Source organism: Lampetra planeri, chromosome 16, assembly GCF_965212315.1.
Source record: "Lampetra planeri chromosome 16, kcLamPlan1.2.h2, whole genome shotgun sequence".
NCBI classification, from domain to species: domain Eukaryota; kingdom Metazoa; phylum Chordata; class Hyperoartia; order Petromyzontiformes; family Petromyzontidae; genus Lampetra; species Lampetra planeri.
In genome coordinates this window covers 10,671,080-10,698,986 of record NC_136122.1, presented here as the reverse complement: position 1 = coordinate 10,698,986, position 27,907 = coordinate 10,671,080, and the positions used below count along the sequence as shown (strand labels likewise).

The window sequence follows — 27,907 nt, the reverse complement described above, 5'->3', positions numbered from 1 at the left end:
ATGAACAAGAAAACATCTTAAAGCGACTATGTGAAAACAGAAAATCCAAGAAAATACAGCAAAATATTGCAGAAAAAGCACCGTACACCAACGCTGTGTGCAAAAATCCCAGTGGGATGCAAGTCAAACAACAACAACCACAAGACAACTTAGATTAAGGCCATCAGTCTAACTCCGTACTACAACAAACAAACATGGCCAAACCAATTTTTTTTTCGAAATCACCGCAATAAAGCCATAAAAGCAATGTAACAGTGATCATAGGACCTGTGACCGAATTTTCACAATAAACAACAAACAACATGTACCACCAAACCCTGCAGCCATAGCTGGCTGCATGAATCACTCCACAACAGCAGGAGCATCAGTTGGAGTATCAACATTTTTCAATGCACCTTGTGGATTGGGATGGACACGTCGCTCGGAGGGGTGATGGCAGACAAAAGAGTGAACACGTCGAAGGAGATGGAGTCAAGAAATCGGCAAATGTGTGCCGGCGCTTGGATGGATTTGCAGAACCGTGAGAGATCGACCATGATTGAGTACGATTATTGCAACAGATGTCACGCCATAGGATAACAGCAAGCACACTGGGTGACCCCATGCGTGTGATGTGTGTAAAAAAACCAGCCACATGTACACGCACAGCCCTTTTCGTCAATCCCCTGGTGGATGGATATACGTTATTAATTGGCGTTGCAATGTAACCGTGGGGAAATGTAGTTCGTGCAGGAATTCGAATGTCGTGATTGTTGACATGCAACAACACACGATGGGGCTTTCTCACATCTAAATTTTTTCGAATACTGCAATTATAATAAACAGCCAATTGCCAGTCCACCGATGGATGAGCGCCTTCCCGCGCTGTTGCAGGTCGTGTGTGGTTATGTGGCCATACTTCACGCTGGGGGTGGTGGGTGGATAACACATTCTCCTGCGGAGGGAGCTGGTAGGAACGTTGGGTTGCTCGGTCAATGGCCAGGGTCAACGGAGGCGTGGTGTATTCCGCAAATATGCCCGACTGTGAGGGCGGGCACAAGCCGGCGTGAGTAGGTTAAACGTTGAGTTTTATAAGGGCACTACGGGGTGACCAGCCCCTCCCCACCCAGCCCCTCCCCACCCAGCCCCTCCCTCCCCAACCAGCCCCTCCCCACCCTCCCCACACAGCCCCACCCTCCCCACACAGCCCCTCCCCACCCTCCCCACCCAGCCCCTCCCTACCCTCCCCTCCCCACCCAGCCCCACCCTCCCCTCCCCACCCAACCCCTCCCTGCACGACGGACGGACACAATAATCCCCTGTGGGCTGGTGGAACCAGTGGGTTCCTACCAAGCCATCTGTGGCACAACACTCTCACCAACCACCACGTTGTTGAATTCCCAGCCTCGCTCTGAACCTGCAATTCGACTTGGGCGTCACAGGAGGGCGCCTGCTCTCGCTGCTACGACGGACGACGATGATGTTGGAACGAGTGGGTAGGAGGAGGAGGAAGGGTGGTGGTTGTTAAAAAAAAGCCCCCGCTCAACTGGGGAGAGAGAGCGAACGAGTCAGGGCACAGAGAAATAACAGCGCCATCTTCTCGTCGCCAGTAGAAGCACTCTGTGTGTGTGTCTCTCTCACCATATCTCACTCCTCCTCATCCTCCTCCGCGTCTCTCTCTCCTTCTCTCCTCGGCTCAGCATTTCATTCTCGGCGCGTCTCACGACGCTCAGCAGCGGCAGCAGCAGCAGCATCATCAACAATGGGCGTCAAAGGCTGTATGAAATGCGTCAAATACCTCCTCTTTGTGTTTAACTTCGTCTTTTGGGTGAGTTTCGTTCATTTTTGCGGGTTTTTTTTTTGCTGGATCGCTCTTCCGTGGGAGGCATCCATCCAGCAGTGGATTTAATCACGACCGCTGCTGATTATTATGAATGGAGACCTGTAATGCTGGACTTAGACGTGGGATGCGCGTGTGTGTGTGTCTCTTTGCATTGGCATACATTGTGTGCTTGCACACGTCACGTTAACAGCAGCAGCAGTGGTGGAATGAATTACTTGACCGCCAACATCATCACGGCAGTTCTCACGGCTGCAAATGTGTCAATCCACTGCTGGATGAGAGCCTCTCCACGCCGTGTGGGTTACTTGATCATACTTCACCACGCTGGTTCTTTAGCCTGGTGTTTGTTTTAATCACCGCTACCAGGCGCGCGTGTGTTTTTTTTTGTCACTGCGTGTGTGCCTGCATAATGAATATACACGTATGGAAGGAGACTGTTGTGGAATATTGAATATTTAAATTATATTGATAGGAAACGTTTGAATAGACGAAATGGTTATGTTTGAATAAGTGCAAAAAAAAAAGAACCCTTAAGTAGTATTGTGTGTTTAAGGTCTATAAGTAATTGGTAAGATCCCGTTAGGAATTTAGGGCGTGGGACCGCAGAGATTTTAACGGCGCTTGTTTAACGCAGTGTGACCATTTGTAGTATGTAGCACTAATTTATTTTTAAAATCTTCAGACGTGCACTGGGCTGATGTTTTTTGTTTGTTTAATGATCTGTGGCTTTTCTTGCTGACCTGACGAAAGCCCATGCAGTGTATTGCTGCAGTAAAAGACGACAATTGCATTCAATTACCCACAGCTTGGCGACGTACAAAAAACGTCTTTGCATTAGAATTGCATTGTAGTATTCAGTACTGGGTGTATAGAGTATGTATGGGTATCGATCCATAACCTTTATATCCACGGGGGTGTTGGTACTTGTATTATAATTATATAAGATCGAGAATAGTTACGTAATCGATACTGATAGAAAATTAAACAAAATATCTACTTGGACTTTGGTAATGTTCGGGTCGGTGTCTCTCACACTATTGATAATTAAAATAAAATTTGTATATATTTTTTGACGAATTAATTGGACACAAAACTACATACAGCACGATCAGTTTTTTTTAGTCAGCAACATTACCACCTCGGTAGGAATAAGTTCAACTTTTCCCCCTATTAGAGAAATCAATTTGCGAAAGTCTAATAAACACCGTGGACCCCTCTCCCATTTTACTCAATCGGCCGTGGCCATGGCTCCCACAAAGGCGCTGGGAAAACATTTGCTGGTAATTGCTCCACGTTTTGTGTAAAAAAAAAAACTTCTTGTACACCCTTTGTCTCTTCAAACATGGGTTTGAAACGGCGTTCTTTTGAGAATTCACAAGTGCCCTTTCTATGCCGTTGCACAGTATAAATACACTGTTGAGGACTGGGTGATGGATAACAATGTGCAGCGTTCTTAGGGGCTAATTGAGTGCTTAACCCGACTTGTAGCCAACTCGTATGCTCTTAGGAATGCATAACAAAGTATAAATACAACGTCTAAAATCCATTACAGCTTGTGCAAGCCCAGACAAGAAGTTTTGACGCCTAATTATACAACGCCTCTTGGACATTTCTTTTGCTCCATGAAAATTCTCCAATGCTGCCAGATCTACGCAGCCACACCAATTGGCACACCATCGGCGTCTGCTGCACGTGTGCTCATAACCGCTGTGATGCACCAAGGTGGTCCCCCCCCCCCAGGGCGGTTTGTGGAGATAGAGTCACAGCCCTGCATTGGCTTGCTCACGGTACCTGCTGGTGGAAGGGCCTCCAACAGGAAGGAGCTCTCAAAAAGAGCCCATCTTTGGAATGGTCATTTCCAAATGGTTCCAGAAGCACACAGCCACAATACGCAACCTCCTCACACACACCCAACTGCAAGCGTGCATATATGTACGATTCACCCGTGCAATGCTCCAAAGTGGCCCGTGTCTGTTTCAGGAGAGTCACTTTATTCCACTAACAGTTGGGAGAGGCGTTTGACCCGTGTCAATGATCATCGCGGAAGCAGCCTCCGAAACGGAGAGTGTCTGTAATGCATTTACGTCAGTGGTCTCTTACCATCAATGCCATTGAAATCCCAACGTTTTTTTCTCATACGCCATGTTTGCCCTCTTAATTTAATTAAAACAGCCTCTCTGGGAGCCTTATGTCCGAGTTATTTGCGTGCCACACTTACCCCCTTACTATTAGCTGAGTGCAAGAGCGGACAGTAGGCGATTGCATTGAGTGGTTCGTGATGTTTTAAGTCTTATTTGCCAATCTCTGTGTCATTTTGCTTAAACAATAAACACATCAACACAGGCGGTTGGTGCTGTGGTGCAATGGGTTGATTCCATCTTTTGCGGGCGCAGTAGTTGAAATAATATCTCAAATCTCTCCCCCCCCCTCCTCCAGATCTCTCTATACTCATTATAAATGGGTATGCCACGATCAGTTGATCAGCAAGTGTGGGGACTCCCAAATATTCCCAGCCCTTTGGCCAGCCGTTGCAAGAGCTCACCCTTGAAAAAAAAATATCTGCATAGCTCAATGGATCATTTACACGAATAATTAACTTCTGAGCTCCCTTTAATGGAGGGCCTTCTTGCACAGCGGTGGCGTGAGCAAGCGATCGCAGGGATGCACCCTGGCCGTTGTATTTTTTACCAAACACAAAATGAATGCCATACAAATCTTACAAAGAGTAATGCACGAATATTCTTTGAATCACGTAGATAGGTTCTAAGAAAATAACAAAAAATGCCAAGAAACTACTACTTGTTATTTTTTGTTCTTTTCTTTGAAGCTATCTACGTGACTTTACCAAAAGACCCAAAGAATATGAATTCCTGCAGTTACGAAAGCTTTAAGTTGTGCACGCATATTTTTGGAATTGATCGTCATTCTACATTGTCGACTGATTGACACTTTTATTACAGTAGTGAATTGTCATAATTCTTGTCACTAAAAAAACCCGAAAGTAGCTCAGCATGTTGTCAATCGATGCAGCCCATTCTTCACAACCCTCATTGCAAGTGGAGCACTGGGATTCTATTGGTCATAACTGTAATCCCACTCAAATGTGCAGTATATCTTTAGTGGCTTCTATTGGCGATGCCCTGCATCTTCTAATGTGGAAACTGTGAGTTACTGCAGGTGCTGGGAAACACACGTGTCCCCTAGCTCTTCTGTCCTTGCAGACTTTCATCAAATTCGAGAGCAGATTTTCATCCAGTCACAGATTTCAGTTGATGCAATAACAAGGCATTTTGCTCCTTTAGAGTGTGTTGTGGGGTTAAAAGTTATGGGTTGTGGCTTGGGTTAGGGCTTATAGTTTACACTGGGGATAGGATTGAGCATTGGGGTTAGAGTTTGGGTCCGTATATAAATTCACGCTTTAGCCGTGAATAATATATTTTTTTCAGAATTTAAAAGCTGGCTTTAAGCGTAGTTTACAATTGTCTTAATGGCTTCACAAATCACATGCGGCTAAAAAATAAAACATTAATTCTAGATTTGAAGCTTTCGTGACTGCAAGGATTCATATTCTTAGGTTTTTTCGGTAAAGTCACGTAGGTAAAAAATAAAAATTAAGATTAATAAAAGTTAAATAAAAAAAAATCACGACGTTTCGAAACGTCGTGATTTTTATTTTATTTTACTTTTATTAATTTTAATTTTAAATAAAATATTCTTGCTTTTTTAAAAAAGTTTGCTCGTGCTGTTTTGGGATATGCCACTCGTCTTTTCCGTGCTTGTGATGTCACGGACAGCTGGCCGGAGGCGCGGTGTTGGGGATCGCCTTGTGGCTGCGCTTCGACTCCCAGACCAAGGATATCTTTGACCTGGAGGGATCCCCCTCCACCTTCTACACTGGTAAGAACGATTGGCTCTGGTCTGATCCCACAAAGCCTGTTTCCAGAGCATACTACAGTGGGCGCAGCTGTGCGGCGTGCGTTCTTTTAGTTTTATTAAATCAAAGCCAGAGATTGTCTCCACGGCACGAGTATTATATTCTTCTGGCATGCTTTGATTTGCGATGTTTCATATGCTAGTGCCACGCTGTGCCCGGACTGTTGGCAGTGCATCACATACACATTGGAAGCTCCCATCATCTGGGTGTTTGCCTCCGAGTGCAGCATTTCCATTATATACGGGTTATGTGAGTGACATGGATCACAAACATGGACAATGGCAAAGAATATGGAATACAAACTGAAAAGCGCACAAGGAAGCACAGAGAGGTGTATGATTCGACTTACACTGAGAGACAGGAAGAGAAGGAATACGAGAATTTAAAGATCTTGCGCAAGTTCGAGAAAAATTATTCGCCGTCAAGATAAATAATTGGGCTTGCGGAGACGTGTCAAGAGAAGAGGGGGGGGGGGTGGCCCGGTGGTCGAGACTCATGATGGAATTGGCATCCAATGGAGGAAACATCCGAGAGGATCTCCACTGTGGAGATTGAGTGATGAAATCAGCACGTGTGCAGGAGATAGATGGAATGTTGCATTGCCGGATGGCAGTGACTTGGCCAGTCCTTCATCCAGCAGTGGATTGAACATGGCGATGAGACGTTTGGCCCTGTGATGCTTAACTGAACGAAGCAGAATTACGTTGTCTACAGCTTAATAATCAGTGTGACTTATTAATCAGTGATTTTGATGAGTGTGCGTTAGTGTAAATTTTCACGTGGGCATGAATATTAATGAGGGGGGGCCTCTTTTGCAGTGACGTCACGCACGGATGTAGCACTGCTGCGTAGATTTATTTTTTACCGTCACTCTCTGTAAAGAAACGTCATATTTGAAGCGACTTTGCGAAATTAATTATTTAATTCCGCTCTAGAAGGTAAAAATCCACCCACTCATGAATATTAATGAGAGGGGGTGGGCCTCATGTGGAGTGACGTCACGCGGGGGGGGTGGGCCTCATGCGGAGTGACGTCACGCGCGGGACGGACAGACATTTCTTGGTGATTATAGATGGTAATAGGCATCGGATTACACTTATTATGCATGCATTTTTTTTATTCACATGCAAATTATAATGTTGACATTACATTTATGCTAACAGAGCACACGAAACTGCAAATGAGGCAGGATAGATTATTAACATTAAACGAGGCTGTCAAATTGAGACAAAAACGCACTCAATTTGTAAGAGTTCATGAAATCTCTTTTAAATGAATTGTCACAGACATGCGTTCAACACTGTGTGAAATGTGCATCACTTGGCAGGTGCATCTGTGGGATATGTCACGCCATCACTTAAAATGTGTGATTTGAGAGCCTGCTGTATATGCAGCCAGTTTATGAATTCCAACTGTGGTCATGTTATGGAATTGCATGAGGATCACAGTACTGTACAATATATACTGACTTCCACTTTAGCGCAGTGAATGTGTTTATCAATTGATCACTTTGTTAAGGGCGCCACGGTGGCTCGGAGATGTTAACTACCTCGCCTGGTATGCAGGAGGTCGTGGGTTCGATCCTGACTCTGACAATGCCTGCTGTATATTTGGACTTTGCATGTCTCTCTCCCCGTGGTCGTATGAATTTTTATCCGGGTCCACTGGTTATTCCCTCCACATTCAGAAACGTGCGTTGAGAGCAGATATTTTAAACCTGGGGTGCACGCAACCCCTGGGGGTTGGAGGTGCCCTTTGTGGGGGTGCGAGACATGGCCAGATTTAGTTTAATAGGTAAATCATCGCAACGCAAATTAAGCACGGGCACGCAAGTACAACTACTTTGTTTCACCAAACCCTATGTATTTATTTAGATTTTATATATATATAAAAAATATTAGGATTGAGAACCAAAGGGGTGCAATATATGTCCACATGATAAGCCACTTTGTTGAGCTGTCATTTGTGGCCAGGTCGCTTCTCAAAAAGAGCCATATACAGTAGTTCAGTGGGTCTTACCTGGTAAAATATATACATAGTAAATAGTAGACGGTGATAAGAGCCCAAAGAGATAGATTGATTCGTGAGCTCACCCGGGGTATAACATGTACAACATAAAGACTTCAGAAAAACTATTGTAACCCATTCCTTGACTCGCATCATCATCATCACCACCACCATCAGGCATGCTCAACTTCTCAGATTCAGACTTTTAATTGAGCTGTTAAGACCCAATGAGCTCACCAATTAGTTTACAAGGAGAAGCACTGGCCAAGACCGCCAGCAGTGGTGGTAATTACAGAACACGGCAGGGATGGAATGTGCAAACTAACAAGAGCAAACACAAACATCTTTTTTACGAGACGCTGCCAAAAAAGTTACTGCAAATAGAATAAAGAGTGCTTGAACGCACTGTAGGGTAAAGGTCTCCTCAAGCCAATTCCACCGGCCACGATCATGGGATCAGCCGATGTTCGCATTGTTCATTTTAATTTCATCGCTCCATCTCTTCGGTAGACGTGCTGTCAAACCGTTCCATTCCTTCATCGTCGGTCATCATCATGCTAGTAAGGAAATGCTCTGGCAGCGAAACTACGATTCGTGGAATGGAAATTTGTAACGTATAAAAACACATGCAAGTGGTGACTCACAGCGAGAATTGCACTTTAAATGGTCTAATCATTGCGGAGCTTGGGGTTTACTTAAATAAAAAAAATAGGTTCGAAAGAGGAAGTGGTTACGTGTAGTTTCAAAGCAGAATATCGATGTATTTTTATTGCAACAGATAATTTCAGAACAAGCTGTTCCTTCGTGAGTGCAATTATTTACGAGACACCATCAGAAACCCAAAGTGTTTGCAACAGCAGTAAAAACATTTGTAGTTTTTCCAAGTGTGAAGACCCCAGCAGTGCAATGACCCCAAAGTGCTTCGTGTGGTACAGCGCATTCCGCTGCTGTGTGGTAGCGGTTAGCGCGCTACGAAGCTGGCCACCCGAGTTCGATTCCCGTTCACGGCCAACGCCAGGTTGACACGGCCTCAAACGAGTACCCGAGTGCGGTGTGTAAACATCGCAACTTGTGGAGACAAAGGTGGCCGGGCGTGGTGCTGGCCACCCAGCCGCTCGTGTGCCATGCCGGCCTTCACATGTGCTCGCTTACAGCATAAGAGTCTGTTGAAGGCTTTATGGAGTGGTAGTGCAGCGGGTGGCACGCTACGTGACAAACCCAGTTTCCACGAGTTCCATTTCCGCACATGGCCAACAACAACATTCCCGGGTCTAGGTAGACTCGGCCTCAAATGAGTACTAGCGTTCTAGATTTGAAGCTTTCGTGACTGCAAGGATTCATATTCTTAGGTTTTTTCGGTAAAGACGGTCCCACCTGATGACGGAGACTTGTGTTGCCTCCGAAACGTCGTGATTTTTATTTTATTTTATTTTTTATTAATTTTGATGTTTTACCCACGTGACTTTACCGAAACAACCTAAGAATATGAGTACTAGCGTGATGCTGGTGACCCACCCCGGCTCGCGTGCCGTGGCGGCCTTCATAAGTGCTCGCTAACAGCTATGGCCCAATATTCTATATGGCGGCGGCAACTTTGTCTGCCAATAAGAATACAAGCCTTGGCTGATGCACCCGAATCATGTGACAATGAAGGCGACATGGAATGTGCCCCATGAAACAAATAACCGTACGGTAATCATCGCCGTGGAATGTTCTCTTGAAGGCTCCAAAACACCAAACGAAACCGGCGTCGTCTTTCACCCTGCGACAGAGTTCTTTGTTTATTAGCTTTAAGGACACGGGCAGCAAGCAAGCAAGCCAGCATCAGGGGGGTTTTGAGGTGGCAAAGTCGCTCACCAATTCTCTCCGTACCCCCTGACCCAGCTGAAGGCTCAGCAGAGCCCCCACCAACCCCACCTTCAGTAAATAGAATAAACTCGCCTTTTGCCCGTCCAAGGACGGGTGTATTTCAGTAAATCTGAAACTTGCAAGCGAAAATCAGACCTCGACGTGATATTCATTGCATCAATTCGTGTGCAATTTGTAAGGGCGCGGTGACACAGACTTTTTTCATGTAAAGGTGATAATCCCTTGTTCATCATGACGTCCTTTTTACTTTGATGTCTCAATAGCGCTACGGAGATCGCGTGACGTGAGGGTTCTGCCTTTGTAGTGAGGGTTGTGAGTTGACGCCGAGGAGGGGGGAGGAGGAGCCTCGCCCCTCCATGTGGAGTGACGTCACCAGCTAATTATTAATGGGGAGGGGGTCCATTTGAAAGACCTCACCTCTTCATGATTATTAATGAGGGGGGCTGTTTGATGTGGAGTGACGTCACCTGCTCATGCTCATTAATGCGGGGGGGGGGGGCTACATGTGGAGTGATGTCACCCACTCATGATTATTAATGCGGGGGGGGGGGGGGCTACATGTGGAGTGACGTCACCTGCTCATGATCATTAATGCGGGGGGGGGGGGCTACATGTGGAGTGATGTCACCCACTCATGATTATTAATGCGGGGGGGGGGGCTACATGTGGAGTGACGTCACCTGCTCATGATCATTAATGCGGGGGGGGGGGGGCTACATGTGGAGTGATGTCACCCACTCATGATTATTAATGAGGGGGGGGTCCATGTAGAGGACGTCACTTGTTCATGATTATTAATGAGGGGGGCTGGCCGATGTGAGGTGACGTCACGCGCGGGACACACAGACATTCTTGGCTCATCATAGTAGTAATGTTGGTACAATATTTAACACCAGTGGGAATTAAGCAATCGGTCTGATAGCCTGATAGTCCTTCTTCATACAGAATGCGTGATGGGGCAGATGGTGTCTTTACTCTTCTGCTTAGCGTTTTAATATTTGTTCGGAGTTTGTTCGACATTTGGCTGTCCGTGCTGCCATTAACAGACGCATGCAAAACCATCACCTCGTTTTTAGAAAATAGTTTTTTTTCATTAACCTAAATAAATTTATGTATCCAGTCTATTCTCCTGGTTGCTTGTTTGAGTACAGAGTTAATAATAATAAAGTTACTGCAAGAATCAATCCCTTTGGGTGGGAGTGGTGGCGCTACGGCTCGCGTACTGGGGCCCCCAACCCAGTCAGCTGAGTTCGATCCCTGGCCACAGCTAATACCAGTGTCGCGGGATGTATGAGCCCGGTCCCTTCCACCCCCTTTGCACTAATCCACACTGACAGTGGTGGTGAAGTATGGTCGAAAAACACCTCACGACCAGCGTGACATGCCGTACGTTTGTGCGTTGAACTTCTTTCGCGCCGTACGTAGCCAACCGTGCGGATGCTGGAGAGGCTTTTGTCCAGATGTATATCAGCAGAGGTCTGTAAATTATTATAATATGACGTACTGTATTTACAATGCCTTAATCCTGCAAAGCCTCACAGTCCCAAGGTTATCTTTTCAGAGGGGGTTTTTGGTGTTGTACTGAAGTGAAAACTGGCAGTGAATGCTGTATGTTGTACGACAAAGTGTGTGGGCGTAATGTTTACACTCGAGATATGTAAATTGCACAACTCCTCTGGTAAACTTTATATTGCCACTTGTAGTGATGAAGTAGGGTCTTAAACATGGAATGAAACAGTTAATGGAATTGACTTGTAAAAGATGACCTACGCTCTCAGAAGCCCTCTTAAAGTGGCCAATGACTTGTTATCATATCTGGGCTGGATCACCCTGTCCCTACCTCGCTGCGCTTGATACAATTCAATGTAAAGCGGGCATGGTTATTGTTGGTTCATCACTGACCGACGCACTCCAGACACTCGCTTCATTGGCAGTCAGTTGCCTCCTTTTCACTCTTCTGTAGCTGCTTCCCATAACGTCCACTCATTTATACTGGTAGGAACCTCCTAGTTACACCAGCCCACAGGGGATTATTGTGTCCGTCGTGCAGGGAGGGGCTGGGTGGGGAGAGGCTGGGTGTGGAGGGTGGGGAGGGGCTGGGTGGGGAGGGGCTGGGTGGGGAGGGTGGGGCTGGGTGGGGGGTGGGAGGGGTGGGGCTGGGTGGAGAGGGGCTGGTCACCCCGTGGTGCCCTTATAAAACTCAACGTTTAACCTACTCACGCCGGCTTGTGCCCGCCCTCACAGTCGGGCATATTTGCGGAATACACCACGCCGCCGTTGACCCTGGCCATTGACCGAGCAACCCAACGTTCCTACCAACTCCCTCCACAGGAATGTGTTTATTTTTGGCTAGCCATCGAACAAATATGGTCACTGCATCGCGCGCTTTCATATGCGCTTCTGCGGCCTTCTGGAATGCTCTTCCTTCCAATATTAGGAAGCCACTGGAGCTGTGCACTTTTGAATAATCTCGATTGAATATTCACTTCTTTAGAACTGCTTTTTGTGTGTTTAGTTTGTTGTCCTTCCCCCGCACCTCCGATTCGCACGGTTGACTACATAGGGTGCAAAAGAAGTTCAACACATACACAATTGATTCCTCCACCCATGCTGAGGACTCAGTCTACCAACAACCACCACACTGTTAACTGTTTACTAACTACACATTTACAAGTTGGATCATGCCGTTTGTATGCTGGCTGCTTTATTGAAAATGTGAACTTGGGTTCTGTGCTCAGCAACTGTCTTTTTTAAAAAGCACACGTTATTGATGGGTGTTACTGCATAGTGAGCTTCCTGTATGGGCAGCGGTATTGTACCGATGAGCGTGATGTGCTTCGAACCTGGCGACTCGAGTTCGATTCCCGCTCACGGCCAACACCAGTTACGATCATCTGAATCGGTTCTGGGCCTCCACTAGGTTGACTCAGCCTCAAATGAGTACCTGGTGCGATGTGTAAACATCGTCACTGGGGAGACAAAGGCGACGGTGCGTGGTGCTGGCCACCCACCCCCTCGTGTGACGCTCAGACCTTCATAGGTGCTCGCTAACAGCACTTGCCCCAACAGTCTGTTAAGGCTACACGGGAAATCTTTGCTCCCCTTGTGTTGTGTTGTCGGGTTGTACCGCGTTCGCTGCACATGCTGGGGGCTTCTTAATAAACATCGGACATTTACGTCGAAAAGCACGCGGGCCATTTTCAAATCGCATTAGAGGACTCTGCAGCGCAACAGCATTACGCCACGCACCTCCCACTGGCATGGTGGTTGGCTACGTACGGTGCGAAAGAAGTTCGACGTACATACATATACATCGAGAGAATGGCAGAGCGCTTCGTTTTAATAACCGCATCTTGCCTCATTCATGCAATAATTGAGAATGTTACAAAAACTCTGCTTTGCACCTTGCATCTGAATAGCCATTGCTGCTCAAATGGAAACCATTGCCTACAAAGCAGTCACAAGCAGCTCAGAAATTCCGACAGCCGTGGACGCACATCATCGTCGCGATCGGTCTCTTTATCCATACACTGGCTGCGTCGGTCGGTGTCAAACATCTCTCCATGCCGCTGTGGAGGCTTTCGCGGTTGTGCCCAATCGTGCTGCGATGTGCTCTCAGGTTGTCGCCACGTGATGTTCCACGTGATGCCTGATGTTTCGCGCCACGCACTGGTACAACTCGAAGGCACATCGGGGAGCTCGACATCTCTACATGCCCTCCTATAAATTTCGATTTAAAGCTTTCGTGACTGCAGGGATTCATCTTCTTGGTTCTTTCGGTAAAGTCACGTAGAAGGGAAGTAATAAAATAATAAAAATAAAACATAATAAAATAAAAAAATATAATAATATATTATTAATATATTAATATATTATTATATTATTTTATTATGTTTTATTTTTATTATTTTATTACTTCCCTTCTACGTGATTTTACCGAAAGAACCAAGAAGATGCCCTCCTATCTTCTCGTCTCCGTCACTCTCCAGTCCTATGGTCTCTTTCCTAAGGTCTCCACAACGCTATCTCTCCGATCTTGGTCTTCTTCCCTCTATCCACCTCACGTGACCCCCAACGCCTTGAGTCTTTCCCCTTTCTATTCTGTTGATTCGGTTTGTTTTTCCCTTCTCCCATCTCCCCGATGTGCTTGCCGCTCACCCAAGGCATCTGGCCAACAAAGGGGGAGTGGAACGAACGCATTCTCGAGGTGCTCGCTTGAGCTGGATACTGAGACAGACGTGTGTTGTATAGAGCTTGATTTCTGGACGCGAAGACAAACCTCTAAACGTGGCTCCGCGTGAAAGGAAGGCATCACTCCATTGGAACCTCATTTGCCAGAAGAAAAAATATGACAATTGTTTTTTTACCCTTTTATCTGGCAACAAAACTGAAGGCGTCACTGCCAAGCAATGTTCCCGCCGCCATTCTCGTTGCCCCCTCCATTTCGAATTGCATCGGGATATGGTGTCAGGGGCATGTGGCTGTTGCAAGTGAACCTGCTGGCAGACACAATCGGGGCAGGGAGGGAGGAGGTGTGTAGGGCTTGAGGCAGGAGGGCAAAGCTGCCCTGCCAAGTTATGTCGACGCTGAATACACGCGCGTCGCTTGCGTCCTGAGCCAGCAAGTCGAGCGGGCAGCTTGAGAAGAGAAAAATCAACACCGAGTTGGCGTCAACTGTTGAGTTTGTTTATGGGGGACGATGATGTACAGTGCTCAAGCCTCGTGTGTGCGCACGCGCGTCCTTTGTGACGTCTCTACTGGTCCCGAGTTGTTTGTGCTGGTGAGCTCCGTGTGTATGACTTGGCTGCAGGCTCCTGCTATTGAGTGGGATGACGCGTGTTTCAGAAGTAAAGAATTAAACCGGGCTGGGCTCACGCGAGCAGTTCAACGTACAAAGTTTCCTTTTTTTATTTCCTTCAGACCCCGCGCGACACGTACGGCGAACTTTATCAACGACTCGGCGAAAACAGCGACAATTCGCAGCGCACTCCCCGCTTCTTCGCTTTTCGTCGGTCGCTCGCGACAAGACACACGGCGCGACACCCGTTGGTTTCGCCAGACTAATGATTATTATTAAGGTTGCAAGCGACGTGTGCTTCTGAGCGAGCAAGTTGCTGGCACCGAAGTCGGCGCGGCGGATGCTTCCAATGGAAACCCACGAATAAACAGCCCTCTGTTGAGCCCGTTTCAAATTCCGTTCCCTGCCCCCCCCCACCCAGTGGCCCTTTTATGAGCAAATTTGGTGGGCGCGCGCGGTCTGCTCTAGGCTGTTGCAGCCCCATCGGTCATACGGTTCATATTCTTTGGTTTTTTTCGGTAAAGTCACGTATATAGAAAGTACAACTCTAAACTTTGTGGGTTTTTTGCTTTTATTTGAGATTTTATTTGTTATTTTATTTTAGATTTTAATTTTATATCTACGTGACTTTACCGAAAGAACCAAAGAATATTAATTTCTGCAGTCACGAAAGTTTTAAGTCAAAGGTCACACGGTTGTTGTTGGGAAAAAAAATTACCTTCCTCGGCTTGTAAAAAGAGCCCTACTTTCCGGCGGCGTGGGTGATTCGGGTAATTTTGTCCTCATGGCAATTCGTTGCGCGACGCAAACCTTCCATCCCGCACGCTGGCGACGTCCCACCTACCTCTCGACATCAGTCGGAGTAGCTTCCCCCCCTCCCCCCCCCCCACCGATGTTTTTTCGCTCCGCTAGCTGGGAGCTTCTTCGGGGAAAACGACGGGAGCTGCACGTTCGGACGACGAAGAAGTTCCTGCCCCAGCAAGTGGAGCAAAACGTCAGGCTTCGTGCCGAACAGCACTGCGGTGCGAGAGCTTCCAAGAAAGTAGCAGAAAAATGGGACTTTCTCACGGCCACTTCCCTAACAGCCACTTCCCTTTTCCCAACCTCATACTTCCTTCCCTCTCCCCCCCCCCCACCAATTGTGTGTCCCCCCCCCCCCCACGTGCATCTGGACCATGGGAGAACGTCTTTCGCCTCCGCTTCTGGAAAAGAATACACGTTTCTTGAAAGAAGAGAAAAAAACACAACCTAACAAAATGCAGGATATTGTGAAGCACACAAATCCGAAAAACCACCACCCCCCTCTACTCCCTCTGCACTGCCACGAATCGAGGCCACGCCGAGTTTTTCTAGCGTGTCAAATTTGCTTCGATTCGTCAGTCCCCAGTGACCGAGGTGTAATGCAGCGGCGGCGGCATTATGCGTCGCGACGTGGAAAGATTGCGATGCCATCGGCTCTTGGCGTCTCACAGTCTAATGCCGTCCGAAACAATCGCGTCAACAACAACAGCGACCACGAAAATCCCTCCCTCCCCCCACCCCTCCCTATTGTCTACTGAAGATGAATGCACAGGCATGGCTTGGGACAGGCGTGGGTCTCCTGGGTGAAGTCAGCGGTGGGTGGGGAGGGGGTAAACCTGCGGCGTGGGACGCTAAACACCGTCCCGGTCTGCCACGGCCCACGTGACTTCTAGGGCAGCACCGTGCTGTCCGTCAAAACGGCCCTACTCCGTCATTTTGCCGTCACTGCCAAGCATCTTAGCCGCACTAATCGGGCACCGAAGGGGCAATATTTTCCACCTGGCAACAGTGTCAGTGTTTCTAATTACAAATCGTGTGCTCAGTCGCTTCTGACACTGCAAGGGGTTGTTCTGGCAGTGACACAAGTCACTGACGTGTGTTAACGCGATGGTGGTGAGATGTAACGAGCTCACCCGGTAAGCAGGAGATTGTGGGTTCGATCCCGACCCCGACGCCTGTATATTTGGAGTTTGCATGTTCTCCCCGTGGTCGTGTGGAGTTTTCTCGGGGTTTTACTTATTTTTCCCGTCCACATTTACAAACATGCCTTTAGAGTATTTGCCTGCTATAAATTTCCGCATGACAAGCCACTTTGTTGAGCTATCATCTGTGGCCAAGTCGCTTTTGAAAAAGAGCTATACAGCTCAGTGGGCCTTACCTGTTAGAATAAAAAATAGTTTTAGTTTATATTTTAACGTGTGATTGCTTTGCCAAATTAATGTGAAAGTCCTCGGTAAGGAAATATGTTTCACACCCCTGGTTTAGAGAGTGAGTGGAGATAAAAAAAACATGCAAACCTTTCCTGTCCTAAACTTGTCCATCGTGGTCATGCTCACCGTGTTAAAGAATGAGGAATTTCTACAGAATGTGGGGTTTTGCTGCACATCACGACGATGCACTGCAATATAAGGACTTGCCTGTTGCGCAGTTTTCTAGGCCAGTATATTCATTCCTTGACTCGGAACAGGGGTGGCCAACCTGTAACAGACCAGGAGCCAAAAGGTACCCATGAGTTCTGCAAAGAGCCAAGCGCGCATATATTGACGGTTTTCCACACAGCACGGGAGACATTCATTTTTCTGTGCTACTATGATAGTATGTTCTACGTTATGCCCCTTCGATTGAGCCACACGGGGTGGAATTAAAGAGCCACAGTTGGCCACCGCCGACTTAGAACACCATTTGTCTATCACAGCTCAAGGAATTTCCAAGATGATGCGGAGGTTGTTGCTCCGAATGTGCATACGACGAAACTCCCCTTGACCACCCACCCTGGCATTACCCTACTCTTCTGTGATCCACAAGCCGATGCAAATTCGTCCTCTTGTCAGGATAAGAGGGATGTCACTGGAGCTTTGGAAAATAATACTGATAACTGCCTTTTTTTTGTGCACAGACAAGAGCAATACGCCATTGACGAGATCATCTGGAATGATCCCGATCTCATCAGGACCTCAAAAGCTAGGCAGCGTTGAGCCTGGATAGTGCTTGCACGGGTGATCAAAATGTGCCAACAGGTTGTTAAGGGCTGTGTGGGCGATGCTGTGGAAAATAGATGGCCGTGCAGCAAAATCCATTGCTGTGTTGTACTGTGCTGCAACATCTATGCTCACCGTCTTCATCGACTCTGTGGACCGGGATATTGCTGATTGATTGATGTTCGTTCGCCAGGTTGATGCCATTAGTCATGATTTGTATGCGTGTATGTTGAACGCCTTTCGGTACCGTACGTTGCCAAGCGTGCTAATCGGAGGTTGCGGGGTGGGGGGGATTTCTCACTGAACAGAGTGTGCTGCGTGAAGGCTGCCATCTTCTGCTCCAAATGTCGCTATACGTGTTCAACCTCAGAAAAACATACAACGGCATGATGCCCGATTCACAACTAGGAAGGGGTGATACATGCTATGCACGTATGCAGGCTACATCACTCTCTCGTGCAACCATGTCAGCCTTAATAGGTGCTCCGAAACAGCACTTGGGGATTGAATGCCTCTGTGTTTGTGTGCACGCTTGGGAGTACGCGTGTATTGATGACACAACATAGAACAAGCAATAAACAGCCCCAATAGCTCAACACCGCCTGCAATCAGCACGGAACGGAACAGCTTTGAATCTTGATTTGAAGCTTTCGTGACTGCAGGAATCCATACTCTTTGGTTCTTTCGGTAAAGTCACGTAGGTAGAAATAGGTAGCAAATAAAGTCACGTAGGTAGAAAATGAAATAGATCACGACGTTTCGGGCGCGACACAAGCGTCCGTCATCAGGTGGGAAAGCATGGTCTGCTGCCCGAAACGTCGTGATTTTTTTTATTTTATACCTACTTGACTTTACCGACGGGAACGGCTTTGCTTCACTAAAAACAGAAGACTCGATTGTTGTCTTTTGAAATGGCCTCCTTTGCTCGGTCGGTGCTGTTTACAGAGCAAACACATTGAGAACGGACAATGGGACTCCGTATCTCTTTCACACTCGGCTGGTTGGCAGTGGTTTTTTTCAGTTCCCTCTTCACTCTGCCTCCTATTTATCTGCAGGGCAATTCTTCATGTTTTCAATGTCTCCTACGGATAAGACCAATTGCGTGACGTCGTGTTGCCGAAGGTGTCGCCGGATTAGAAGAATGCAGAAAATTTGAGTTAAACGTCGAGGTTGATAGGTTTAAAGCTCCTCATAGCCGAAAGTGTACGGCCAGACACTGCTCCCTCTCTCACTGATGGCTGCTCTGTGCTTCCAGTGTTCAGAGGCCTGCTTAAGGCACGGCTCCGGCTGGAGCACGCATACCACACACATGCCGGTTATGTGCACGTCTTCTTCGAACGCTGGGGAGCCGGAAAAGCTCCTCTCTGTACCTGCGTGGACGGCACCCTCGTGTTCACCTTCTGAAGCGCTCGCTCGTCAACGTGGCGTGCGCGATGACCACCACCACCACGTGACTTCTATTTTGTGTTGTGCGCGGTGCATTTAGTGCCATAGCGCGTGGATTTATAGCGATTGTTTTCATTTGTTTGCTGGTGACTGTGTATTTCGATTCGAAATCGCCTCCAGTGCTGTTGCTGCTGGCGGCAATAAATGTTGTTTAAAAGTCAAAAGTCTGCAGAATTGAGTACAGGAATATTAATTCAGTGCACAATGTAAGGTGATAGGCTCACTCTCTGTCTGTATCTGTCTCGCACAATTTCCCTCTACACTGATGTCTTTCTCTCTCTCTGTCTGTTCAGGTGTCTTAATGTCTCTCTCTGTGCATCATGTCCCAGTGTTTAATTCGATATTAGGCATTCACCCTTTTCCGCATTATAATTTCGATCTCATCTGGGTCAGTTTTTGCATCTGTAATATTTTGTTTTACTGGTAGGAACCACCTGGTTCCACCAGCCCACAGGGGATTATTGTGTCCGTCCGTCGTGCATCCAAAAACGGGAGGGGTGGGGCTGGGTGGAGAGGGGAGGGTGGGAAGGGGCTGGGTGGGGAGGGTGGTGAGGGGCTGGGTGGGGAGGGGCTTGAGGGGCTGGGTGGGGAGGGTGGGGAGGGGCTGGGTGGGGAGGGGCTGGGTGGGGAGGGGCTGGTCACCCCATGGTGCCCTTATACAACTCAACGTTTAACCTACTCACGCCGGCTTGTGCCCGCTCTCACAGTCGGGCATATTTGCGGAATACACCACGCCGCCGTTGACCCTGGCCATTGACCGAGCAACCCAACGTTCCTACCAGCTCCCTCCGCAGGAATTTTTACTCGTCCAGAGGGCTTAATTTCTCCGTCGATATTTTTCGGAATGCTGGTAAACTGGCTTGCTATTAAGGATCATCGGCGTAAGGCACTACCACCAGAGTACCAGATGGGTGCGGCGTTCTTAAATGATTCCCGGACAAAAAACGTTCCTGACTATTTCTGGTTGAACTGAAGCTGCGTCATACTGTTCGTTTCTTGTCGTTGTAATATGTTTCGCGTCATCATCACGTACAGTCTCACTACCACAATGCTGGATCATTGGTATCGCTTGGAACGTCTCTATTTTTTTTGTGCCATGTAATTATTTAAATTCGGTCCTACAAAATCTTGCTTTTATATTACGGTGTGCTGTATTGATGTTGTGTAGGTCTAATGGGGTTTTTTTTGGGAGCGTTTATGATTTAAACCTCATTCTTGCACTGCACTTTAGCACTTTGCGAAAAAAAAAACATGTTTCAAGACAAAATAGCAAGCATTGTAATCGGCAGCAGAAAAAAAACAAACGTGCGATACTGTACAGAGTATTCCCATGAAACACACTGCAAGGGTGTGCCTGACACAATGACTGCCAAACAGCCTGCCTGGAAACCAGTAGAATCAAGGTTTTTCCCTATTGTTTTGACTCCTCAGGTTTAGCAGTCACAAGGTCTCCTGAATAACATGTCGTTCCTCCCAACCCCCTTTCATGACAAATCACCCTCGCTACTCGCATAATTGACAATCTACGTAACTCGGGATGATTGAAACATCTATGTACTCGGTCAATGGAATTTTTGCAGAACAATTTGATGTCCGTTTAACAATGCAGGCTTTCGCGACCAATAGCATCCATGATACAGGTTTTTTGGGGGGTTAGGTCGCGTGAATGTAAATGTGTCGTTAAACCCAATTACTGGCGAAACGTCGTACTCCGATTGTAAATGTTGTGGATTTGCTCTCCAACACACCGGTGTGCTGTACTAGTAACAAATTGGCATATTCTGTTTACGTGACAAACCTTACTAATTGGCAGTGTCGGGTGATGGCGGGTTTAACAACACATTTATATTTACGCGATTTAACCCCAAACAAAACTTCGTATCGATTTGATGTCCATTACTCATTTGCTGGCCTATGACCACATGCACCCAATCCCCACTCCACCCCATCACCCCCCTCCGTTTTCATAGCTCCTTCCTCAATTCAACAAACGCTTATCTATTAAGCCGTCAACATTTTTTTTATATACCTGGCCGCTTGTCAATATTGTAGTTTGGTGCCTGCGTGGCAGCTTGGCAACCGTGACTCAAAGCTAAATATATGACAAGCGAAGTAAGATTTTGAGTCTAATCAGCCCAACTAATCGGCCACCAGACCTCTGCCCCTACCACCATTCACCTATCTTCATCCAAGGCCAGCCATAGCACCTATCTATCGTACCACTTCGCGGATGTGCCTCTCATCCACGTGGCACCCATCTGGAACCCTCATTCACCATCACACTCCACCGTATTCCTCCTTCTCTACCCCTGCAACATCGGCAGCTCCATTCCCAGGCCCTGTCCATCCATCCCTTCCGTCACCTCCCTCACTGACAGCCGCTCCACCCCACCCGTTGCTCCCCCTTTGCCCCTTTGTGTAGCCCCGGTCGGTTTGCGTTGTAAAGGCGCCCTGGAAAAAGGGCGCCAGATATACATTCTAAATATAATAGCGCCTGAAATGAGTGACAGCCATGTGATACAGCCGGTGCTGTAGGCTCCTGCAGGGGGTGATGACGTTAGCAGAGGACAACGCAGCTAAATCCGTTGTTGTTGTTGTTACTGTACCATAACTTCTACGTCTTTAATCGCTCGTCTGCAAAAATGTACTGACCAACATGGTGAAGTTGCGGTCCCATGAATTCCATGACGAGGGGGGAGGGCATGGGGGAGGGGGGGGGGAATTCACCCACTAGTGTATTGACAAAAGTGCTGTACTTGTACATAAAAGGTACAGGCGCAGCCCTGCAATTGCTTGCTCACGCCACTGCTGGCAGAAGGGGGCCTCCGCTAGATAAATAGTCTCGCCGACTCTTCCGCCCTGGTCAGACGTGTTGGAAGAGGTGGGAGTGTCCCCGACTTTGCCCCACCATGCACGGACCTGCCGATTGACTGACCGTGGTGCACGGTTTGTACCGCTGGGGCGGACCAGACCCTCCCAGGGTAGAGGTTGTATACTTATTTAACTTTGACAAGGGCACGGACTGTACCAAAGGAAGCGGGGGGGGGGTATAGAAATTCCGCGGTGCCAAAGCCCCGAACTCGGTGCTCTGGGGTTCAGGAGAAGGGAACGAAGTTGGGCTCCCTGCCCCACTCGTGCGGAGACTAAACGGGGGTGTGGGGAGGAGGGGGAGAGGGTGGGGGGAGTGTTGATTTTATTTGAAAATGTATCATTGAAACATTCACAGATATTAATTCAATTTAAAAGGGTGGCTCAGATATCCCGGGCACTGCCACCTCCGAGGAAGGACACACTACGGATGCTGTAATGTTCCTGGTTCACGTTGGTTGTCTTTCCTCACCCTGTGAGAACCCCATGTGGACTGCAAGTCTATTTCGCGAGCGTGACCTGGGGTTGACGCATTACTGTGGATGGGTAGAGAGTTTAGAATGTTTCTGATGGCCCTTTAAAATGTGCGCGGTAAACAAACCCAAAAAAAACACTCGAAGGTTTTTATGACCTCGTTCCCAAGGCCGTGAGTTGCACGCGGCTTCTCATCAACACCGCAGGTCTCTGGTTCATTCCGGTCAGAATGAGACCCAACTCGACTGTGCACACAAATACTCTGTTTCTAACAAGGTGGGCGTTTGTCATTGACAGACTTTTTCCGCAAAAGCTGTGCATTTCCCAAAGTTTATACGGAACGGCCGGTCGACCGGTCTCCCGGCACAGGCTGTTGCCACGCAGCCACGTGTTTCACCCCCACCTAACACAACGTGGCACTGTATATCGTTGGGAGCCAGGGTTAAACAAAGGCGCCACGATGGCTAGGAGATGTTAACTATCTCGCCTGGTATACAGGAGGTCGTGGGTTCGATCCCGACCCTGACGACTGTATGCTCGGAGTTTGCGTGTTCTCTCCGTGGTCGCGTGGATTTCTTCTCCAAGTCCTCCGACTTTTTTCCCTCCACATTTAGAATCAACATGCGTTGAAGAGCATTTGCCTGCTATACATTTCCACGTAACAAGCCACTTCGTTGAGCTGATGTCATTTGTGCCCAGGTCCCTTCTGAAACAAAAAGTTATACAGGTCAGTGGGCCATACCTGGTGAAAATAAAATAAAAAGTTAAAATAGTAAACCTCTGCCCTGTGGCACGGCACGGCTTGCACCACGGACATGCCGCGTTGCAGCAGGTTGCAGAGGCCGCCTGCTGCCTGTAATTTAAGCCGGCACGGGTCTCGGTCGTTCATCTGTTACCGGGTGACCTGACCCCATCGCTGCTCGTGACCGCGCCCACAAACAATCCATGCCACCGGCGATTTGATAAGTTTCCACCGATTTGAGGTCGCAGGTTAATTCCAGAATCGCTTATTTTCCATCATCTCGTTTTTGAATTGTTTTTGTTCCTTTTGTAATTTTTTTGTATTGTTTTGTTTGCTCCATTCGCGTGAGTGTAACGATGTACGATTTCAACAGGGCCCCAAAGTTTAAACGGAGTGCTCTTGCCAATTACAGCTGGTAACCCTGCAGCATTTGTTTAATGAGCCTGGCTTTAGCTGATGAGACCCAGAAGGTGGAAACGGATGCAGAGTTTGCTGCAGTTTAACAAGTTCTGCTGGGTAATGTTGGTTTGTACAAATTGAAGAAGACTGATGGGACTATAACTATTTCTGTGTGGTGACACAGAACAAAGTTCTGCTTATTTATGGTTTGCATATAATTTGCATACGTAATTAGTAATAACTTCTCACACACATGACTCAATGTGTGCAACATTGGTGTAAGATGCCGTTTTGAATGAATGAGTCGGTCGTTGTTACTTGAATAGCATGACTACTGCAAGAAACATGACATCATTTTGGGGGGGGTTTGAAAACAAAAAAATTAAAACCTCAAAAAATGAAAAAAATAATTAATCACGTGCAAATTGCAAAACTATCGTCACGATAGTGCTTGGATGGTGTGACCGCCATACATAAGATGTCGTAGGCCGCTACGTGGTGGGAAGCAGAAGGCAGTGCTGCAAAATCCATCGCTGTACTCTACTTCTATGCTCTAACATAAATGCTCCCTGCCTTCACCCACGTGGTAAAGCAGGATCAAATAGCCCCCACGACCCGCATGGCATAGGGTGACCCTCATCTAGCAGTGGATTCACAAAAGGACCATACATGTGCATGTCTCTCACACAAAGGAATCTGCTGTCCAGCCCAGGTGCCCAACTGGGACTGAAGGGATAACCCCGCTTGGCCTGGCGTGAGCCTATTTTAAATCTTGGAAGTGCCAATGGCAGCTGACTTTGCCCGGCCCACGCTGCTGGCATCCTTTATCATTTATAGACCCAACTGTACCGTGTCGGTCCCTGCGGACGGGCGCTATAAATTGGGCTCGCATTCCTTTGCCGGGCCCCCTTCGGGAAAATAAAGAAAGTGTAACCGCGTGCGTTGCACGTGCAGCTTCGCTCACTAGCACAGGCGCCGGGGGGATGTCTGGCGCTCACGGCTTGGAAAAAATGTTGTGTTCGAGCCCGAATGTGCAGTTGTTGTTGTTGTTAAGTCATAGTTCCTATGACCACTGTTTCATTGCTTTTATGGCTTTATTTTGGTGATTTTCGAAAAGTTTTTTGGTTTGGCCATGTTTGTTTGTTGTAGTACAGAGTTAGACTGATGGCCTTAATCTAAGTTGTCTTGTGGTTGTTGTTGTTGTTGTTTGACTTGCATCCCACTGGGATATTTGAACAGGGTTGGTGTACGGTGATTTTTCTGCAATATTTTGCCGTCTTTTCTTGGTTTTTCTGTTTGCACATAGTCACTTGAAGATGTTTTCTTGTTCATGTTTTTGTTTTTTGTTTGTTGCGGTTGCACCCGATTCAAGAGCCGAATGGCTCACAGGGCTATACCTAATAAATAAACTTTGAACTTTGAACCAATCGCTCTACCGCTGGATGGGAGGCGACGGGCCTAGCTGAGTGGTGATGACATTGGCGCTGTCGGCCTTGTAGTCCCGGGCGTACCTCGTTCGGTGGTTTCCTGCTTTCACGAGGGTGGGATGCGGGGGTCGGCCATCGATTTTTAGGGGGGCCCCGAGTGATCGGCTGCAAATAAGTTTGTTGATTAAACCGACCTAATTGGCACTCATTCGTCGCAGCTTACAAAAAATGTCATCCGCCTCTGCGAGGTTTAGAAATAACGGCGCATCATATTGACGACACGGCTCTCTCTGTCTCTCGCGCTTACAGAGAGCAGAGCATCGCACCGCACAGCGCTTTGTATATTCAACATTCTTTTGAGTTTTCAATCAGTGGTCCATATTTGTTTTATTATATATATTTGTTTTACCCGTGCACAATGCAATCCCGCGAGATGCTCGCTAATTGAAATTTCATCCGGTTTGAACCTCGGGAAAATGATGATGAACCCGAGGGTAAACTAATTAAAGATTGTTTGCCTGCTGTGGATTCCCCCCCCCCCCCCCCCCATATTTCTTATTACATTAACAATGCTTTTTTCATTCCCCCCATCTGCCCTGCCTTTGGTCATCATATGTCAGGCACACAGTGTGAGCTGGGTTTAATATCCTAAAGAGCTGCAGGATATGTCTTCTGAATCCAATCGGAGGATGCACAGCCTTGCCTCTGTGGCTCTTTGCTTGAGTGTTGCTCAACGGAGGGGGTACGGCTGATAGCCGGCCTTCCCCATTGCCTCTCACTGGCAATACCCCCTATACCTCACACAGTTCTCGCATTTTCACCACGGTTCTGACTCCAGGTGCTTGAGATAGTCGTTTGATTTACCGACGCTCTGGCCATCGCAGTAACTTGCCGAGCCGAAAGAATGTTACCAAAAATAATTCACAGTCCTGTGTCAATCCACTCCCAGTAAATATGCGAACGTTGAGCCAATGTTGGCACGTGGGTGGGATCGTCGGGCCAACGTTCCTTGTTTACCGAGCTGCTTGGACGAAAGCCCCTTCCCGTTCTGTGTTGATTAGTTGCATAAATGTAATCCTTCTGTGTGTGTGCTGTGCTGTCCACCAGGTGTGCTCACGAATAGCCACCATACGATGATTGTGATGCAACCAAACATATTTCCTTACATTAGTAGTCGGAGTATGATGGCAAAGATATACGATGAGTTAAATGTGCTGACGTCGTTTAATGGCTGGTGGACTTGAAACAATGGGGCAGGTTTCTTCAATCCCACCACCTCTGTCCGCTCAGCAGTGTTAATGCGTACACCACCGGTAGTCGATCGGCAGTGTTAATGCGTGCACCACCGGTAGTTGATCGGCAGTGTTAATGCGTGCACCACCTCTGTCCACTCAGCAGTGTTAATTCGTGCACCACCGGTAGTCGATCGGCAGTGTTAATGCGTGCACCACCGGTAGTTGATCGGCAGTGTTAATGCGTGCACCACCGGTAGTCGATTGGAAGGTCGCGCGTGGTGGTGCAGTAATGTGTGGGTACTTCCACCTTTTCCAAGACATCGGGTCAGCGCGGAAGAGGAGGCCAAAACACCTTTCTCGAGGGGATGGATCACTGGAGCTCCCTCTCGCGAAGGCATTTACCAGCAGTGGCATTGACCAAGAAATCGCAGCGCTGCAGCTTTGCCTTACTACGTACAATATAAGCGTGTGTGTGTACGTGCTGTGTCATCCCTCAGGCGTGTACGTGCTCATGGGAGCCGGTGCGCTCATGATGCTCATCGGATTCCTCGGCTGCTGCGGAGCCATCCAAGAGTCGCAGTGCATGCTGGGATCGGTGAGGGCTGGGTCGCGGACGCGAGCCGCACGCCGATGGGGCGAGAGACGCCAAAGGAGCGTTAACGACCTTTATTTATCCAGAGATATCGCAGAGTCAATGCCACTTGCTATCGAGGGTCCTGCATTGGGTTGCATCGAACAATTTCATGAATAAGTGCTCGTTTGGCTGCATGTGGGAGGACATCAAGGGTACATGAGAATCAGAATCCCGATGAGCTATGAAGAACTTTTTCACGGACGTCCAGCAGCGATAACCCATGGAGATAACCCACCATGGATACGAAGCTGGTGACACGCAACACTCAAACGCGGATGGGTTCAAGAATCTATTGCCTCGCTATCATCTTCTGACCACCTGGCAAGCGCTAGCGAGTGTGGGCATGGCAGGGCAGGGCAAGTGACGCAACGGGAATGGAAGTCTTAAAAAATAATCTGGATGTGAGAGTGATCAGAGTGGAAGTGAAGTTGTAATACGAAGGCATAATGCACTTTTATATCGTGTCATTTATGCAAAACTGCATCTCACAACGCTGTACAAGACAACAGCAACAACAAAAAATTGTATATATATATTGCCCCTCGGAACAAAAAAACATGGCACACCCAAACCAAGGGCAGCTCAATTGAAGGCCGTATTAAACAAAAGGGTTTTTAAGTGGGAGTAAAGTAGAGTTAGGTTGACGAATGTGGAGCGGGCGTGCGTTCCATTCCGTGGGAGCTGCGCTTGGGAAGGCACGCCCACCCACTGTCTTGCATTTAATTTTTGGCTGAACAAGCAGCTCCAAACTGGATGAACGAAGTGCCCTGGATGGGATGTAGGTTGCAATTAGGGGAGATAGATAGGCCGGGGCAAGTCCATTCGAAATTGTGTGCTCCATCAGTGCAATCTTAAATCTGATTCGAAAACAGATGGAGAACCAACGAAGGAGATTTAGAATGAGGCGTGCATAGCAGTGAAATGTATTGCACTTCAAGCAGAACATAAGGCAATGCCACCTACAGCATGAAACCTGGACAAATTGCACGGCGGCGGTGATGATCGTTGTGGCGATTGTGACAATGGTGTCATATTTTAAACCTCCGATTAGCATGGTTGGCTACGTACCACGCGAAAGAAGCTCAACGTACACACGTAACGGTTCGCTCACTGGGCTTGCATTCTACAAATCGCCGGTTCAATCTCACGGCGTGGCAATTGAAGCCGCTGTCCAGCAAGCAGTGTAAATGGGGTTCACCACAGAAAGTCGATGGGCAGGTTACCTCTGGTGGGGTTAAGTGTGGGTGCTCCAA

The 27,907-nt window shown here is 47.7% G+C and overlaps 1 protein-coding gene across 2 annotated transcripts in view; it reads left to right on the top strand.

Annotated features, from left to right (window-relative positions):
• Positions 1 to 1,364: 1,364 nt before the first annotated feature.
• The window catches only part of LOC144723028 (CD9 antigen-like), a 36,373-nt gene continuing 9,830 nt past the window's right edge, over positions 1,365 to 27,907 (top strand). For both annotated transcript variants that reach the window (XM_078601551.1, XM_078601552.1), the window contains exons 1-3: positions 1,365 to 1,807; positions 5,617 to 5,719; positions 26,518 to 26,615. In XM_078601551.1, the coding sequence (XP_078457677.1) occupies positions 1,742 to 1,807; positions 5,617 to 5,719; positions 26,518 to 26,615 (267 nt within the window). In that variant the 5' untranslated portion in view covers positions 1,365 to 1,741. The remainder of the gene's footprint in view (positions 1,808 to 5,616; positions 5,720 to 26,517; positions 26,616 to 27,907) is intronic.